The sequence below is a fragment of the Chroicocephalus ridibundus genome, chromosome 7 (genome assembly GCF_963924245.1).
Source record: "Chroicocephalus ridibundus chromosome 7, bChrRid1.1, whole genome shotgun sequence".
In the NCBI taxonomy this organism is placed as follows: domain Eukaryota; kingdom Metazoa; phylum Chordata; class Aves; order Charadriiformes; family Laridae; genus Chroicocephalus; species Chroicocephalus ridibundus.
Window position 1 is genome coordinate 20,648,944 of NC_086290.1, and position 19,904 is coordinate 20,668,847.

Consider the following 19,904-nt stretch of genomic DNA (forward strand, 5'->3'; position numbering starts at 1 on the left):
GGAGCCTGTCAAGACACAGCTTGAATATTTCCGGTGAGGGAGCTTCTACCACTTCTCTTGAGTGACCTATTCCAATGTTCAGTTGTTCTCACAGTGACTAGTTCTCTTCTTGCATGTGAAAGGAATTTTCTCCAAAGCAACTAGTGCCTATCGGTCCTTTTCCTGTCACCATGCATCCTTGTGAAGAGTATACCTCTACTTTCCCTGTAACACCTTCTAGGTATCAGAAGAATGCATTTAGATCCCATTGGAGCCTTCTTTTCACTAGAACATTGATGTTCTCCAACCTTTAAACATCACGGTGGCCCTCCACTGGACTCCTGCCTGTTTTTAATCTCTATCTTGAACTGCAGGAACCAAATCTGGACATAGTAGTGGCCTAAAAAGTACCGAATACACTGGATTCAAGGTGGATCACATAGCCAGACCCCAGCCTGTACTGGTGCTTGGGATTAGTCCATTCTAATCCCACACACATCTTTTTTAAGTCTCATGCAGTTCCAGCCTGCCACTGTCTCCCTGAGTGGTGGCTCTTCTGGTGTACCTACCTCTCCACTCAGTTTGGTGCCAACTTTGAGTTTGTTCAGGGTGCATTCAATGACATCATCTAGGTTGTTCATAAAGCAGTTTAACAGTATTCATAGAATCATAGAACCACGGGGTTGGGAAGGGACCTCTGGAGACCATCTATTCCAAACCCCCTGCCAGAGCAGGATCACCCAGAGCAGGTTGCACAGCAACGTGTCCAGGCAGGTTTTGAATGTCTCCAGAGATGGAGACACCACCACCTCTCTGGGCAGCCTGTGCCAGGGCTCTGCCACCCTCAGGGTAAAGAAGTTCCTCCTCATGTTTAGATGGAACTTCCTATGCTCAAATTTGTGTCCATTACCCCTTGTCCTGTCACTGGGCACCACCGAAAAAAGACTGGCCCCATCCTCCTGACACCCACCCTTTAAGTATTTATAAGCATTGATAAGATCCCCCCTCAGCTGTCTTTTTCCAGACTGAAGAGACCCAAATCCCTCAGCCCTTCTTCATAAGAGAAGTGTTCCAGCCCCCTAATCATCTTCATAGCCCTTTGCTGCACCCTCTCCAGCAGTTCCCTGTCCTTCTTGAACCGGGGAGCCCAGAACTGGACCCAGTACTCCAGATGTGGCCTCACCAGGGCAGAGCAGAGGGGGAGGATGACCTCCCTCGACCTGCTGGCCACGCTCTTCTTGATGCGGCCCAGGATGCCATTGGCCTTCTTGCCCACAAGGGCACATTGCTGGCTCATGGTCATCCTGTTGTCCACCAGGACTCCCAGGTCTCTTTCCACAGAGCTGCTCTCCAGCACGTCATCCCCCAACCTGTCCTGGTGCAGGGGGTTATTCCTCCCCAGGTGCAGTACCCTACACTTGCCCTTGTTGAATTTCATAAGGTTCCTCTCCACCCAACTCTCCAGCCTGTCCAGGTCTCTCTGTATGGCGGCACAGCCTTCTGGTGTGTCAGCCACCCCTCCCAGCTTTGTGTCATCAGCAAACTTGCTGAGGGTGCACTCTGTCCCTTCATCCATGTCATTGATGAATATATTGAAGAGGACTGGACCCAGTACTGACCCCTGGGGAACACCACTTGTTACTGACCTTCAACTAGACTCTGTGCCCCTAATCACTACCCTCTGAGCTCAGTCTTTCAACCAGTTATCTGTCCACCCCACTGTCCATTCATCTAACCCACTCTTCCTAAGCTTCCCTATGAAGATGCTGTGGGAGACCGTGTCGAACACCTTGCTTAAGTCAAGGTAGACCACATCTACGACCCTTCCCTCATCTATCCATTCTGTCATGCCATCATAGAAGGCTATCAGATTAGTCAGACATGATTTCCCCTTGGTGAATCCATGTTGAGTACTTCTGATAGCTCTACATACCTTGAGATGATGCCCAGAACGAGCTGTTCCATCATCTTTCCAGGGATGGAGGTGAGGCTGACCGGGCCTGTAGTTCCCCGGCAGCTCCTTCTTGCCTTTTTTGAAGACTGGAGTGACACTGGCTTTCCTCCAGTCCTCAGGCACCTTGCCTGTTCTCCAGGACCTTTCAAAGATGATGGAGAGCGGCCCAGCAATGACTTCCACAAGCTCCCTCAGCACTCTCAGGTGCATCCCATCAAGACCCATGGACTCGTGAATATCTAATTGACCTAACTGATCCCTCACTCGATCCTCCTCAACCCAGGGGAAGTCTTCTTTCACTGTTACTTTCCCCAAAGCCTGGGACTCCTGAGGGCTGGGCCAAGCAGTAAAGACCAAAGCAAAAAAGGCATTCAGTAACTCCACGTTCTCCGCATCTTCCCTCACCATGGCTCCTGTCTCATTCAACAGTGGGCCCACAACTTCTCTGGTCTTCCTTTTGCCTCCAATATACTTGTAGAAGCCCTTCCTGTTGAGCTTGACATCCCTTGCCAGGTTTAATTCCAAGGCGGCCTTGGCTTTCCTTCTTTCATCCCTGCACGCTCTGGTGGCATTCTTGTAATCCTCCCAAGGGGTCAGTCCATTCTTCCACTTACTGTAAACTTCCTTCTTCCACTTGAGCTTTTTCAGAAGCTCCCTGCTCAACCATGCAGGTCTCCTGCATCCCTATTGGCCATAGGCCATACTACCAACTCCTCAGGAACTCCATCTGACAACCAGCCTGACTGTGAGCCATTAACCACCACCACCATTTGAGCTGTTTAGCCAGTTTTTGTCCTACCTTGTGGTTCGTCTCTCTGGTCCATACCTTATTAGCTTTTCAACAAAAAATGTTGAGGCAGACTGTGACAAACACCTTGCTAAAATAACGGAAGATGACCTCATCCTTTATCCTTGGATTTCTGCTTGCCACTAACTTACAAAAGTTAGTGGCAAGCAGATGTTATAAAAGTTTCTTGTTATTCTTAACATCTGCTGCTTCAAGCTCCAGGCTTTCTTTGCATTCCTAACTGCATCTCTGCATGTCTAAGTATCTCCGTATTTCTTTTGGGGAATTGCTCTGTCCCTTTTCCATCCCTCACATGCTTATTTTTGCACTTGAGCTCTCTCATTAGCACATTTAAATGGGACTGTTTATTTTTATGCCTACTCCTTTTCCCACTTAGGGGAATGGGACCACTCTTGTGCTGCAGGAAGGCTGTCTCTAAAAACACCTCAGCACTCTTCCAAGGAGCAGCTTTATCCTCCAAGGAAGTCTCTCATAGGATCCTTCCTAAGAGTTCCCTGATCAAGTTGAGCAATATGTACTGTGCAGTCCAAATTCACTCATCGGATGGTATATATTGGAAAGTGGATATTAAAAAGACAAAATATTTTACATGAATTAATAAAATTCAAACCACAGAGCAAATACATGCCCACATTTAAGTCCCAAGCTCTCTATTATCTGATAAATCACTGTGCAATCAAATCCAAAAGAAACAGAAGTCGTCTTAAAAAACACCTGCCAAAGGCTTCTGAGGGAGTTGCACAAAGTAGTACAAAATAGAAAATACAGACAAAAATATAACTTAATCTGGACTTCTGTCCTTTCTTCATGAGCTCTTCAGCTTCAGTCACATCACTTTAGATGAATAAGAAATGTCAGTACAAAATAATAAATCTAAGCAATTTTGTTGAGTGACAGATCCTAGCCCAGCAGTCATACATTACTGTTAGACATAATAGGGTATTAATCATTTAAAGCATATTGACATTAATAAATTATTTTCAAAAAATTTGAATTCAATTAAAAGACAAACATGATGAGGTAAAAAAAAAAAAATCATGATTTTTTCCCCTCCAAAGGTCCTTTTATTGAAATACAGAAAGAAACCTTTGTCTTCTTAAAATGATAAAGCCTTTCAGCAGGACACAATACACAAATTCAGAAGTTCAGTTAAACAGTGCTCTCTTGTGGTTCTGTGCATTAATGAAAGAGTAAATCATTGTGTACAGATAAAGGAAGTCATGGTTTGAAATTTCTTGTCCCTGAGCCTAACACAAAATTAATCCCTCAGACTTGTATTTCATTTAGTTCTGCATTTTATTTTTCTGGCATGCCAATAACCTAATTTTTAAAGTCCACCTTTAGATACTGCATTCAAAGCAAAGTATGAAATAAAATTAAAAAAAATATATAATGACAATTTTAGCCTTGATCTTCAAATGGAATTCACAATTGATAATATGTGCAATACCAGGATAATACTTAATGCATCAATTCTCCCAAATTCTGTTGGCAGACTTTCTGCACTGCATGGGATATATAGGTTACTTACATATGTAGCCCACATCTCATAGCTTCAATTAAATACATCCCTATTTGATTGAAATAAAACCTTACTTCAACTTGCTGGGAGCACAAGAAGGTTAAGACTTCCCAAGATTTCCACCTTTTTCTAGTATTGTAATGTAAAGAACAAACTACTCTATCACATGTAACGAAAACATTAAAAATTACTGCAAAGATCAAAATATCAATTACTAGATATGATAAAGTGAGACAATGTTCTCACATTTAAATATGTAAACGACTGAAAAGAACAAAAAGGCGCTCAGAATACCAACATATATGAGAGGTTGATTTTGCCTTTTCAAAATACAGCAGCTACTTTGGATACAGGATATAAAGTTTAAAAGGAGCACATCTCTCAATTTCTGTAGTTATTTTCAAAATAATTTTTTTAAAAGCACTTTTATTTCCCATTTATTTCAAGCCTCAGCAGATATTAACAGGGTTATCAGGATTATTATGCCTGAACTTCTTGATTTAACCAAAGTGAAGCAAGCGTCACTAACCTGTTCGTTCCTATCAAGGCTGTTGGATTTCACAATATGAGATGCTGGTCTGCCTTGGCCTTGTGCAAGTTCCTGGGGAGCACTCTGAGAACTTGGCATAGGCGGTAAAGGAGCTCTCCGTTTCTTCGGCATTTCAGATGGCAGAGTGTTTGAATCATACTGCTTGCTAACGGTGTTGGATCTCGTGATAAACATTGGCCTTGGCTTGCTCATCAATGGAGTTGCTGGGGCACTGGCAGCCTTGGGGTGAGAGGGAAGAAAAAAAAAACTGCCAAGTTACTTATACTTTCTGGAAAACAACCAACAGTACTGATTGCTAAATAAGAACATGTTTCTAGAAGTTTTGCTTATACAAAGTTACATCTTACTTGTTCTCTTTTCTTCTTACTTCGTTGAAAAAAGCTGAAAAATCCTTTGTTTTCTTTCTCTTTCAGAACATCTAAGTTTTCAGATTGGTAAGAATCTAAAACAGAAAACAATAATTCTAGATGTTATTTATTGCACAGATTATTTCTCCGGCATTCTTACTATTTCACTGTCTGTCATAAGCCTCCTGGAAGGATATACAAAACACATCGTAAATCACCTATATTAATACTTTTTCTAAACACTACAAAATGATCAGGTTTCCTACCATCCATGTTCTTCCTGTCTTTCTCAGAACTTGGAATAGATGAGTTTCAGCTGCTGTTAATACCCCCAGCACTCAATCCAGCCCATCCCACTTGTTATATGTTATGGTTCATTATCACAAAGGCTGTAAAAGGGAAAAAGGGCATCAGCCTCTCCAGCTCTCAGTTCCTAACTGCTTCAATTCATGGCAAAGTGTGAAGCGGGACAAGTCAGGCACAAGCCTGCACATGGTCTGACTATGGAGAGAGATCACTGAAACCCCTGATAGGTGCTGCACGCACAACTGCATGGCACTCATCATAAAGGCAGTCCATTCCGGTATCTTGCAGAATTTATCCTCCTTACGCTGTCTTATTCATGCAGACAGCTTGTAAACCTAAAGGTTGTCTCTTAATTTCTACTAGGTTTAATTTTCTTAAAGAGATCCCATTGAAAGCAAACGTAATGAGCAACAGAAATCAGCAAGGCCACTATGGCCTTGGTACAATTACCAATATAAACACGACTGTAAATTTAATCAATCTATCTAGGGTAAAAATATACAGAAATACTTTATATATAGCTGGGTATATCCACTGCTGCATTATCTTTTTAAATATGCATTTACGATAGGACAGAGATAATTGCTCATGTCACAGTTAAGCAGATGTTATAATAGGAGCGGATGGTAATGTCACGTAAGTGCTACAGTTTCACCGCCTATTTCAGTAAATCGTACCTTGCAAAGACGGTAAATTTAAATCAACTGGTGATGTGGCTACAGAAAGACAAAAAGAAAGACAGAAAATGTGAATCTGAATCAAGAATGCAGTTATAAGTTACAAACAGAGAAAGCCAAGCTGCATCTTCAGCATTAGGAAAAAGTAACTGGATACTTTCCTGAAGTAAAAGGACGTGTATCTTTACTACCTAATGCTGTAAGCCCTTTCAGAACCTGAGCCTGAAGACATACAACACAGACTAAAATTTTATAAATAAGGAGAGAGGGTCCATTTATATTTCTGAAAGAAAGAGGAAAACTAGTATATAGACTAGTTTTTTCTGTAAGTTTTGGATTGTCAGGCTTGGAAACTTGGAAAACGAATGTACAATTAAAATGTAATCTGAATAAAATAAGATTTGAATTTAAATTCTATTAAGTAAATGTATACCTCACCATTTACTTTCATAAAGAAAGCTAAAAATTCAGAGCTTAGAAGTTGTCTGCAAAATCGAAATGCTGGACTACTTTGTGTTAAGGGAACTGAAGTATACCTAAATTGGCTAGCGCAGCACCGCCTTGTGGGAAGCGCGTGTGCCCTTGTATTCTCTCCTAAGGACGTCTGCCTCTTGATTCAAATGAAGCACACGTCATACCGTGCAAAAGGCAGCTCTGCCACTCGGCAGATGAGAGCAGTAGCCAGACAACCAACAAGACAATGCACGATGGGCACACGTAGTCCAAGTTACATGTTTAGGCAAGTAAAAATACATCATTTTCCAATGAGGAAGGGAAAGATATTTCGGTTTTGTTTTCTCCATGGCAAAAGGACATATTTTCCAAATCTGGCATTCTCCTGTTCAAGATAACTGGCCTTTGGGAAATAATTGAGAGAACTCTTGAAACTGTAACCACCAAACGATAAGGTTACCGTATTTAGGTAGAAGGGGTGAAAAGATACAAACAAACAACAACAACAAAAGCAGCCCACCAACCAACCCCCCCAGGTTTTAGAGCAGGAAGAAAAACAAGGAAATAGAACAGTCGTCAAGAACAGGAACGAGCCAATATTACTGCATTCTATATTGTGGTAAAATTTCCTGTGAGAAGTGTCTGAAAGAGAATAAATTACACCGTATAGAATTTTTAATCACAGTACAATAAACCCTTCAAGAAAAAGACAGGCTTACAGCTGAAGTTAAAACCAGGCATAGGAATGCCTGCACAAATATAAGGAAGTTAGTTCAGAGTGCCCCTGTTGGACCGTGATTAAAAAGAGAATTATTACTCCTTCATAATCTATAAAATTAGCAAAGAGCACTCAGAAATATACATAAACACCATCAGAATATTCTAACGTTTTTTAAATTTTAAATATTTTTAAACCAAAACAATTTCTCTAATGTTTGTTCTTTTCAGCTCATCAGGACTCTATGTCTTCTCTATGAGCTAAAGGAAATCCAGTAGTGTTGGTATTTTGGGGGAAGGAAAGGAAGGGGTTGCTTTTAAGTGATGATTTGTACTTAGCCACCTTCGCTGGTACCTAACATTTTGTTAGAAAATGAAACATTTATATAGCACTTCTCAAACAGAAGTGCAGGCAAACTTGTTCCAGTTTCAATTTTATGGAAGACAAATGGAATATATACGGAATTGTTAGAAATCAATTTCTTCATAAGTAAAAAACCCCAGCAAAACATATATGTTATTGAAATAATAAGTCATTATCTTTGCTATAACTGTAATTTACAAAAGTTATCTTACCTCGACTGATATCCATGGCATATAATTCTCTTAGTCCAAGGTCATTAAGAGATTTTGTCACATCAAGGGGTTCTTGAGACTGGTAGTTCTTCAACAGCAGAGTGTGTGAAGGATCGAACTCACATTTACTACAGATAATTGGTATGAGTTCTTGAAGGGGTGAATGTGGACTAACTCTTATTACCGTCTTCTGTGTCTTCTTGTAGTTTATCACTACTCTTACTGTTTGCTAAAAAGAAGAAAGTTCCAATAAATACCAGCAGAAGTTCTGAAACAGCTGGTGGTTTTACAGCAGCCTTACTGTAATCACAAGAATTCCTCTCCTGTCCAACTTCACCAATGTTATAGATTCAGTAACCTTACAGGACAAACTAAGAACTATTTTGTGATTCCCTTCTACTCAAGAAAAGAACACGTGAAACTGTCTGCTCCTTTAGCATTTGTCATTTGCCAGTCCAGCAGGGTACACGCCGGGAGAGAGATGCCCTACTAGGTTACGTCAAGTAGCTGTAGAAGTCAATGAGCCACAACTGAGTGAGCGTGTGTGTGTGCGTGCGCGCACACGTGTGTAGGATGAAGGTGAAAGGGCAGCAGAAGAGCTCCCCTGGCCCTGTAGAAGCGCTTCAGGTAAATTAAAAAACAGCGTTCTCCTATAGAGCAGAAAGACAAAGGCGTAAGGAGAGATTTAGGCAACACCCAGAAGTTGCTTTAGTACTTCTTACCCTTCTTAAGGGTATATGAAAAAAGCCGAGTAACAACAAAAAAGTACAGCATGTATTAAAGGAAAATGAACATACAATCAGAAGGGCATATATATCACAGCATGACAGATGGTACAAGTTGTTGATTTTCAGTTCATGGAAGGCTGTATTCAGCCACACTTCATCTGCAGAATTTGTCAAAAGGACAGTAAGGCGTGGGATTTCAAATAATATTGTAGTTTGTCCTTCTTTCGGTAGCAAAGATGTTTGCTGTAGCAAACTGAGACATATTTTACCTAAGAGGAGTTTATCAATAACATGGAGCCAAGCATTTCACAGGGGTGCATGGTGAGAGGGTGAGACAACAGGAAAAGCTGACACAAGAGGCTGCGCTACAAACTCAACTTGTTGAATCCAAGAGGGATTCTAATTTCTCAATACACTTTAATTTTAGTTCTCACCTCTGGTATAACTGGAGCAGGTTTCTTCTTATCCATTTGTTTTGGCTTTACAAACACCTTTTCCACTTCAAGCATTCCCACTGGCGTGTTGGGTTTGAATTTAATCTGGCTATTTTCTGCTGATACCAGCTCTATGGTATAACTTGATGGATTTAAATGATACTGTGCACAGAGAAAGATCAGTAAGTCCATCATGGGCTTCCTGTAAAAGACAAATGGAACTGTCACAACAGATGACAATTAAGCAGGCTATAACAAAACGTGATGCTAAACATTTAACCCAAGTCATCCTTTTCCTTCCATGACTAAATAATTACTGCCAGGTGTAGGAATGTGTCTGAGAGAAAATGGCCATGTGAGCCAGCCTGCCTACTATGAGAGATTAGATTAAGAGCAAAACAGGTGGTAGAAGATGGAATTAGTACATGGGAAAAACGGGAACTGAGAAGGTAGAAAACATGTTGTGCTAATGACTAAGCAATTTACTATGCGAATTCTTGTAACCAATCTGATGTGTGAATGAACTGCATGGACAGCGCGTGGACAGTGTAACTGGCTAATCAGAAATAAGTGAGTCGCGTGTACAGCTACAACACAGGGTATAAAAGATGATGATCTGTGCTTAATAAACGGCTTCTGTTGATTCACATCGGATCGTCTGGAGTCCAGTTATTTCTCCTCAGCCAGGTACCAACTTTAAATCTCTTCGACATTTAGGAAAGAAAAAAAAAAAAAAAAAGCACCAAACCCAAAAAATCACCACTAAAAAAAAATAAAACCAGCTTGCACAAAAGTAGGGTAGGCCAAGCGCTTGAGCAAAGGGGGAAATTTTTGCTTGCATGAAGTGATGCTTTTCCTGAGGTCAGCAAGGAGATGTGGATTAGCCAATTCATTTGACATTTGATGAGAACTATAGCAGTGGTGATAAATACCCTGCCATTCATTAAGAATAGTTTCCTTCCATTAGGAAGTTTCATTCCATTCTTGCATTAGGGATGCCAAAATAAGAGCCAGGTGTTTAACAGAGACAGAGGAAAAGAAGCTAAATGACAGCACAGTAGTTGAATGCAATTTCTTGAGAAGCTCTGTGTGATGCAACAGATGTCCCTTCCACACTGAAGTATGACAAACCGAATTTTTCATATGTAGTCACTAACTCTATGTCCTTATTCTCTCAGTGCTCAATGAAGAACACGTAAAATAACGTAGTAAGATAGGGTGAACGTTCCCAGTTGCTACTGGAATAAATTTATTAAAACTGTACTTTAAACAGAAGTGTCATAGAAGTTTAAATAGACCAAAGGTGAGGAGAGTATCCTAACTTGGCATGTTACAGACACCAAACAAGGTTACAGTCCTATCAGGTCACTGGAACTGGTCATTCCTCAATAATTTTTAGAGTTGGGTAATCATCTGCAAGGAGCATTTCATTTTGACGCCGTCTGCATCTCTCTGTTACAATTACAAAACAGGGAAATCTATCACCTGCTCTGTCCAACAAGGGTATTATGAAAATAATTTAAAAGTCTGTGAAGCAATCAAATGCTACATTGAAAAAAAAACAATGCAGTGCCTAAGAGAACATTAGTATAGGGTTTGACTGGTATAACTTTATCGGAAATCTTAAATTCTAGATGTAATCTCATAACAGACAGAAGTATTCTGGTAGCATAGCCAAATGTGAAAATAGATAGCTTCTACAAAGAGCCATCAAGCAAGGCAGAATTCTAGATAATATAAAGATTGTGAATACAGTTAAGTAGGAAGTTAAATTTTTTCTTATGATATGGTTCCGTAAAAAGACTCAGCGTTAGAAATTACCGTGGACACTGTTTTTCACCCCCTTTAATTAACCCTAGAATATCATTCCTGTTTTCGCTTGGTCTTGGAGAACAAGCGTTCCTTAAGCAAATTGTCTGCTGATTTCTAGAAGCAGGGCTGGACTCCCTGGTGCACATGCTGCAGAAGACGGAAACAGTTTGAAGGCTGACAGGTATATTTACTGCAGACTTGTTGCTTTCCCCCTCCCCCGGCTCCGCCAGAGGAAAGTTTCTGTCTGCTTAAGTGTCAGAATACTTGCCTCAAGAGACAAAGGCATGAGGAACAGTAAAACCAAAAAACATACATAAATGATGCTCCAAGGTGTCAAAAAGCAGCTACCAGATAAGTCTAAAGAGGTATGGAAGAACGTAATATACTCCTGTGCCTTTATCTAGATGATGTATGTCAGCCTGAGGAATACCATGAGAAATGCACCGAGCACTGCAGAAAAATAACTACACCTTCCTTTTCACATAGCTAAACCAGAGAGCTTATTTCAATTCTTCCCTCATATATATCACAACCTGCTCTGATTAGAAGAAGGAAGGAACTACTATGTTTCTTGTACTTCTAACCCATAATAGAACAAGTCCATCCATCACCCCCTAATAAGAAAAGGGCTGCAAATGCAAATCATGTCATTCCCCCATTTCACTGGAGGCAGGGGAGGGAGCCAGAGGAAACAGCAGATACTACTTCTGTAGTGACCTTTCTGGTTATCAGTCTATTCAATAAGTTACACATTACTTTTTTTCTGGTGCATTTTTATACACTGACTGGCTTTAAAAGCTGCCCTTCCTCTGGCCTTCAGTTATTGGAGAAGGGTGAGAACACCAAAGATGACCAGGACGAGAATTCACAAGCAAAGATCGCAGAAAGCCATCCTATGGAAATGCACCACGGTGACAGGGGCAAGCCCTCACGTTAACCACAGTCACAAGAAGTGACAGAATGATAAGTGAGAAACATAGCTGCTCAAATACAACAGACAGGTACATGCAAATTAGTACATGAAAACAGCGTTTCAGTGCAAATTTGCTTTCCATTGGTACTTCCAGAAATGACCTGCTTGACTGGAAGATGCTAGACTAAGTCTCCCCCCTCCACTGGAGGCCAAGACACCTTCAACAACTTCTTTAGACATGTATTTCTACAGTAATACAAAAAGTAATCTTTTTTTGTAATTACATCCTCCAAAACTTGCAAAACTATTTTTTGCTGAAGCCTCCAAGAATTGCAGGTAGAGAAACACATATATCACAGTAAATTTAACAGCTTCCATAATTAATATTTAGTAAAAGTCCAAGAAGTGGCCATCAGCTGTCTCAGAGTACATCATTTGCTTGTCCTCCTTTATCCAATTTCAGTAAAATCTTTATTTGCAACTATTTTAACTTCACTACGTTGCTTGGATTTCTGAAAATCTCTGATCGTAAGTTTACTTACATATTCCTGCATCCCTTCATCTCTCATCTATTTTCCTGTGGTTATTCCTGCCTGACTAAATAACAACAAAAAGTGGCTAAAAGCACACTCTCATGACATGACGTAACTGTTAAATGATGAACCTTCACCTAGAACGTATGAAACCATATTATGTGTGTAACCAACAGTGAAAGGCGCCACTTTAAATACTGGATCAAGTGTTTAAAGGAAAAAAAAATAACGTGAATTTCTACACTCCCCTCCAAAAATAAGGGCTAGAAACTTGCTATTTAAAAAAAAAAAAAAAAGTTGAGATTCTTACATGATCAAACTTCAGGAACAAGGTCTTCCCATCATGAGACTCAGTAAGCATCACTGAACAAACAAAACTCTGTCAGTAACCACCAGAAGTATTCCTAGGTAGGGATGGAATTAAAAAAAAAACAAAACCCAAACCAACAAAAAAACAACAACAACAACAACAAAACAGTTTGGCTTTCTGTAGATCTCTGATTACTTAAGCCTATGGCTTCATGGCCTTCCTTGCAAAAATATTTACTAATCCTATTCTCTAAAGAGAAAAAGTCATTTGTTTTCCTGGAGAACAACAAAAAAAGCCACCAAAGACCCCAGAATTTCTTACTAACAGATGTAAGTACAATAGGTTTTGAAAAGTAGGGCCACAAAGACCACAAAACATGTTATTCACTAGCTAAACCAATAATTGATTAAGAATACCCTAATGACTGAAAATACTCAAGAACGGATCAAATGGGAACTCACAAAGGACTCTTAAGAAAACATATTCAGCAAAGCTAAGGGCTCTCTGAAAGGCATGTGAAACTGAAGCCCTGAACATGATATCCTGCAAAACTCTGTTTGACACACCACTTCCAAATAAAACGCATGTCACTATCAAAATGGCCTTTGAAATCTTTAAGTTCATTGAATGATGCATACAACTGAAACTAGTTATTCAATTTTGAGAAAACTTTATCAAACTCTGCATTTCTTCCTTGTGGGAAAACAAAAAAACTAACTTAAAATGATTAGGCTGCTAAATAAAATAGTTCTTCAAGTTATCTTTTTCTCTGTGTCTGCAGAAAACTCAGTTCTGTGCTGTATTTAGAATCAATAGATAAGATTCAGAAACTTCGCTATGAAAAACATTCCAATGGCGGGGGTGAAGCTCTTTACCCATTCCTTCCTCTGAACAGCGTACCTTTACTTCCTACCGCTCATTGCTCATCAACCACTACAAAATACAAATTGGTGTCTAGGCTTAAATAAAAGAATTCACCCATTTCAGAATGAGGAATGAGCTATTTCAGTCCTTCTTCCTTTCCTCAGTCTCTCAGTTTTTTGTTTTAGTTGCCCATAGGACAAGTAAAGGATCAAAAATTATTCTCTCTTGTAATCTTTTTCTCTAAAACCCCTTTTGGATTCTGATCCTTTTCTGCCTCCTCCTACTCACTCAGGATATTTATCTACGTAACACCTTGCTTTGTTCTGCGTAGCTCTTGCTATCCACTGTGCCAAAGCAGGGAGCAAACCAACCCAACTTCATCTGAGAACAGCAGCGAAGTTTCTTCTGCTGGACTGTGGCATTTGCGCACGTGGCTGTACAAACTCACAGTTTTGCTTTTCCTAGTATGAGGTTTAAAAAGGTATTCTCTCCTCAGGAGCTTTGCTGCTCATCTCTGATTATGAACAGGAAAGAGACAAATTAGCAGTTTATCTGTTTATGTCATTTCTAGAGAGATCCTGCCTATTTGTCCACAAAATATGACTGAAGACAGAAAAAAACTAGAAGAAAAGAGGGTTTGTTTCACAGTGGGCTGCAGGTCCCGTACTGTATCTCCCCTCACTCTGAGTGAGCCCTGTAGGTGGTAATAGAGGTTCTTATTTGCAAGAGAGCCACTTATGAAATCAATCCCATACAGTATCTTGATCGAAAAACAACAGTAACCAAGGGATAATAAAACTGATTGGGAAACGTGTGCGCTTCCTGATAAGCCTGTGAGGCCTGTCTTGAACACTGAGTAATTACACACAATGTAATCTGACCGAGTGAAGGAAGATGCATGCAACATCCCTTTCTGGCACGTCGTTCTGAGCAAAGCAAGACAGAGAGCACATGGTACTCCTAAGTGTGGACAACGGGAGTGAAAAGAAGAGAGAGAAACGCCTGACAGCGTACACATGGAGTCTCGCCTGTAAGAAATTTTTAAAAAAGAGAAAGGCACCATATTTACAGGCAGCAGTAATCCTTGCTGTAAACACGCTAGCAAGAACACCATAAAGCATCATAGCAGTCACCAATTATTTCAGAAAATTTCTTCGGAGAAATATTACCTCAGATTTAAGTTATCCTGAAAATCACATGGAGTGGGGGGGTGGGGAGGAGGAATCCACAAAAGTTCATCCATTGCAGCTCTGGTGAACAAGCTGGTATTTCATATCTAAGCAACAACCTCATGAACTCTAGCAAATGACAAAGCGTGCAAACAGACTCAGGCCGCAAAAGTCTTTCATTAAGAAGTGAAGTGTAACTACACATTTACATTAACTGGTATAAATAAATAAATAAATAAATAAATCATACTGCTTGCTTTCAGTAGCAAAGACACTGGCAATACACTACCGAAAGTACAATATACAAATAGTTTCTCCATTTCAGCTTAGGAAAGCAACAAACTGGCATCCTAACTGCTCTGATCCATACAAGGCCTTACACAGAAGCCTTCTTAGTAGACCTGCTACAATAATTAGTAAAACATTTTAAGTCCCAGGATTTATGTTTTCAAAGCACCGGTCAATGTCTAAGTCTTTCAGAACTAAAGGTGACTTGAGAGTTATACGCATTATCTACACTACCGATTAGCAATATGAAATATGTATTTCAAATTAAAACCAGCCTAAGCAAAATATATTTAATTAAAAAAAAAAAAAAAAAAAAAAGGTTTTCCAAAGCTGTAGCTAGAAACTATTTCTTTGAAGCATTATAGATTTTGCCTGAAGCAATGACACTTTTTTTTTTAGGACTGCTAGTAGTCTCTAGGTAACAGTGCTGAGCAAGTGCTGAATACATGACTTTGCGCCCAAATAGGATGCAGGTACTCATCTTTAGGTCTAACAAGGAAAACTATGTGGGAAAATTCAGTGACTCATACAAACCAGTATTTCTCTAGAGATTTGCAGCGACGAGAAAGAACAACAGGTATGGCTACACTTCCTGACAGGTAACACACAGAATTTCTGAATCTCAAAATATAGTTTTTCCAAAAAGTAGGAAAATGTATAAAGTATACGTTTCCATACCTACCCAAAAACGTTCAGGCTTAAACAACTCATGTATATTAGTGAGTGACTAGACCAAGAACAGAAAATTAAACAAAAACATCATTTTGTGTAACTTACCTCCCGTTAACTGTAGTATACTTGATCACATCTCCTGGCAGAACCACTGATAGTTCAATGTCTTTATCGATTACATTCTCTTTCTGTTCCATGATGAAGTTGGCTGATTCTGTGTCATCAAATGGAGAAACAGCAATGGGTTTTGTTGCAGATGGAGGAGGTGGTGCTTTAGATTTTCTTCTGAAATAAACACATAAAAATTAAAAAATAAAAATTAAAAGTCAAGTATGTTATTTATACATATGATTCCATACTGGCAAACTAAGAAGTCCCAGAACAGGAATGAACTACACTTAATTCTTTTCACTCAGACTGTGTAAGTGATATGTGCAAGTAAGGGATAAGAGAACATTTTAAACACATGATCAGTGGTGACAGAAGATACAGCAGGCTAAAGTATCTATCATATTGGGGGGAAAAAAAAAAGGCCCAATAAACATCAAGCCCAAAACAAAAAGGATTTTTAAATATACATTACAAGAGTAAATTAATTATTTTTTTTCCTGCCTTGGATTACGTAAAGAACCCTGGGTTTGCGTTCTCCAAAGAGATTTACAGGATTAGTATAAACAGAAATACTGTACCGTACAGTATGAAGCCAGATTGCACTGACGGTATGTTTAACATACAGGAGAGACAGGTGAGGGAATAATCACACGTTTTCTCCCCAATTTTTTCTTTTGATTATCAAAATCATTGAAACAGCTCTAGTTTATTTACTTCTATACGGTAACAAAACAGCAGTATAATCAATACCACTGGGTTGTAGTTTCTTGACATTTCAGTCACGTTATGCCTTCGTGTTTTCCCTTCACCTGTGCTGAGTTCCTATTTTAATTTTCTTGCCATCCTTTCCCATCTTATGGAAAAAACAGTGTAATCTTGAATGCAAAGAGCGATCACAAAATAAGTTTCACTTATTTCACTTAAAAAAAAATAATCCAGACTAGTATAAAAAGAAAACTGTCTGCATCTCTTAATATATTTACGTTACAGTAAATTCCGAGGGCAGGACTCATGTCCTACAACATATAGTCTAGCATCCCCTTTTAGTCAAATAACTTCACACAATTCATCAATATAGTCACCAGAAAAGACAGAATTATTGAGAACTTCACCATTAGAAACAAAACCAGAACACACTGTGTGAACACATTACCTCATGAGAACTTTTTAATTTCTTATAAACATTCTTTTAAAAAGCTTGAATGGAGCCACATGCACAGCAAGTTAAAATACATTTAAAACATAATGCACAAAGGTTCCAAAACTGTGCTTGCAACCTAGATTCTGGCACCCTCCCAAAGTTTGTTTACTTAAAACAAAACCGAAGAAATTAACTTCTATAATTGTCCCACAGAATTAAAACAAAAGATCTAGCATACAACAATGAGAAACACACATCTTTCTTGGGAAAACAAAGTTTAAAGTCACTCACAATGAAGAGCAAACAAGGTCCAAAGCAGCAGCGCAACAGACGCCTGTGTAATGAGACTTCACATGACGGATCTGTTGCTGAAAGTGCTTAGAGTTTTGAACTTCAGAACTCCGTGCTGAAGAATTAACTATTCACAGCCTCTCCGGGCTAACCGGAGTACTCGCAGACCTCCAAACGGAATGAGGATTCGCCATCAAAATTTATACCTCCTCTCTGTTAATGTTTTAAGTTAGTTTTGGTGCACTGCACATACGATTTGAGAAGCGTGGCGTTAGCTGCAAATTCAACTTCGGTCTCCACAGGGACTCGCCCGGGTTGTTTCTGGGTTACGTGAACATTGCAAAACGTATGAATCAAACTTCTTTTTACTCCTCCCCTAATTCTTTTTTTTTTTTGGTGTGGTTTTTAGCTTTCATATAACCACCAAAAAGAAAGTACTAGCCAATTGACCATCAATACAACTATTAAAATAAAAACCCCAAAAACTAAAAACTCACCCTATGGCATTAATACCCAAAAAACCACAAGCTCCAAGTCAAGCAGTACTGCTTTTCCCCTTCTGTATGCATTCTTACATCTTTAAGTGACTTTCAGTGATTGTTACATGATATTTAATGCAACTGAACTCTGAACTTAATCTTTGAAGACTACACGCCACAGAAAGATTTGTTTGCAAATGCTACTGAACCCTCTTTTCCATTAAGCAGACAAATGCAGTTTCATTGCTGGAACTCTACTGTGACCAGAGCGCGCTTAATCACACACAGCAATAGATGCACGGTCCACATCAGTAAAATGTGGCTTTATCTACCCAGTGCCTAACTTGCACTATAGAGAGCTAGAACTGATAAAATACTCTCGTCCAAACCTGTGTGCAGCAGCTAGACAGGTGAAGTTCCATGTATTTATGAAAAACAAGAACACACCCCCCCATCCCCGGGGCCAGGCAGCCTAAGAAGGTCGGCCGAGCCTCCACTTCCACCACTGCAGAAGTATGTAACCTACCCATCCGCATGTTCTTCATGGATGGTTGTGCCTCCATTTCCCACCCCACACAAAGGAGGAAAAATCTCCAAGTATCCATTCTCAGAAGTTATACTGAGTTTTTGGCAACCTCCTATTAAACAACAGGGATCCCAATACTTTCATTTTCTGTTTTCAGATGCCACGTCTCTTTTTTCTTCATTTTTCACCAATTCTCTCATCTCTCATTGTTAGCCCAAAGGGTTTACATTGGTTCTTGCAGCTTTTTCTTTTCTGGAGTTTGTGTCTCTATCTTGTCACAGGAGAGGCTGTGACAGGTAGCGGAAGCCCTGCGCTCCCAGCTGGTATTGGGCCGTAAGAACAATGCAAGTCACCGTGATTACATCTACCGGTGCAAAGCAAGAGCGGCAAGTGATAGGATGGTGGAAATGCACTCGCAGGGGTAATTTTAACCTACAACCCTCCTCTTTTGCACCATGGAGCCTTCAAAAAGCTGACACAGGTGATTTCTCTCACAAAGGCATCCTGCACACACCATTTTACTCAAACATAAAAAAGGAAAGCCAGCATTATCCAAGTAACTCCAAGTCTACACCATCATTTCAAACACTTATTCATTGTAAAGAACAAACAAAAGCCCAGTTCTCTCTTGCCTCTTCACACCTCTACCAGGTACTCGGCAAACAAAGAGAGCTGCTGGGTTTTAATGAATTTGCTTAAAAAGAAAGAGAAAGTAGTTAAGGTAGTTTCTTCTCCTGAAAAGAAGAAAACCCTTGATTTTCCGTAAAACAAAATACAACCATAAAAAAGAGAATAAATTCCCAATCATATAAAAACAGCACTTCAGGATAGTTTCCAGGTGTGCTAGGAGCTACGCAGACCTATTCTAATTTTCAAAGTAAATATTAGAAAGAGTTAGGACATTCAAAAACATACTCTTTATTTTCATGGCCACTAGAGAACTAAAGGAAAGCTGCGCAAGAATCAAAGTACAGCTTATTTAGCTGTACTTAGCTTATTATTTATATAAAACTACTTATTTAGCTATGACATAGAGGGAGCTAAAAGAGAAATTTTAACCAAATAAGGCCACAACCCATAATACGAACTCCTCTGGAAACTGCTGCAGTATCCTACACAATGAGGGTCCTCACGCCTGCCTTGTCTCCACAGGCCCCAGCCCCATCAACGGACTGATCTTCCCTACACCGGACATTAAAACTGCCCATCTCAACTCACCTGAAGGGATGCGCTCCCCACTGTTTATCAGCAGATAAACAATTCCAGCTACCTATTACATTGCGACACCTCAAATGTCATCTTCTGTTTAATCAGTATCTTAAGACATTAAGTAGGAAAGAAAAAAAAAAAAGGAAGAAGAAATAATCTTTCTTCTCTGATTCTTCCTAGCCCTGGAAAAGGCAGACAGAGGGACACCCACAATGCTTTCACAGGGTCCCACAAGCACAAGCTGGTGCAGCCTGGGCAGAGTTTGTATTTCCCTTGTTACCGGTGTACCTGGAGCCCACTGCTTATGCCAAGTCTTTCAACTAGCCCTCATCTTGTGCGATTATATTGTTCCCAAAAGAATTGATTCATATCTCTCAGAAATTTAAATTTCTGAAGTCCCACCTGCAATTCTCCCCATCCTTTGTGATAAAATATAACTCGTGTAAACACATTAAAAAATTCTTTCAGCCCAATGCAGAGAGGAGATTCCACCTTTTTGTTAACAAAAACAATACGCCTTTTAAAATCAAAGGCA

At 39.7% G+C, this 19,904-nt stretch overlaps 1 protein-coding gene across 5 annotated transcripts in view; it reads right to left on the bottom strand.

Annotated features, from left to right (window-relative positions):
- COBLL1 (cordon-bleu WH2 repeat protein like 1) overlaps window positions 1-19,904 on the bottom strand; it is a 91,554-nt gene that overhangs the window by 24,866 nt on the left and 46,784 nt on the right. For 3 of the 5 annotated variants that reach the window (XM_063341146.1, XM_063341141.1, XM_063341144.1), the window contains exons 2-7: window positions 15,718-15,897; window positions 9,052-9,253; window positions 7,890-8,118; window positions 6,144-6,182; window positions 5,161-5,255; window positions 4,793-5,032 (exon numbers count right to left, since the gene is read on the bottom strand). In XM_063341146.1, coding sequence (XP_063197216.1) covers window positions 4,793-5,032; window positions 5,161-5,255; window positions 6,144-6,182; window positions 7,890-8,118; window positions 9,052-9,253; window positions 15,718-15,809 — 897 coding nt within the window. In that variant the 5' untranslated portion in view covers window positions 15,810-15,897. Of the gene's footprint in view, window positions 1-4,792; window positions 5,033-5,160; window positions 5,256-6,143; window positions 6,183-7,889; window positions 8,119-9,051; window positions 9,254-15,717; window positions 15,898-17,155; window positions 17,420-19,904 lie in introns of those variants that run through there. The other 2 variants (XM_063341145.1, XM_063341142.1) reach the window with 2 other exon arrangements.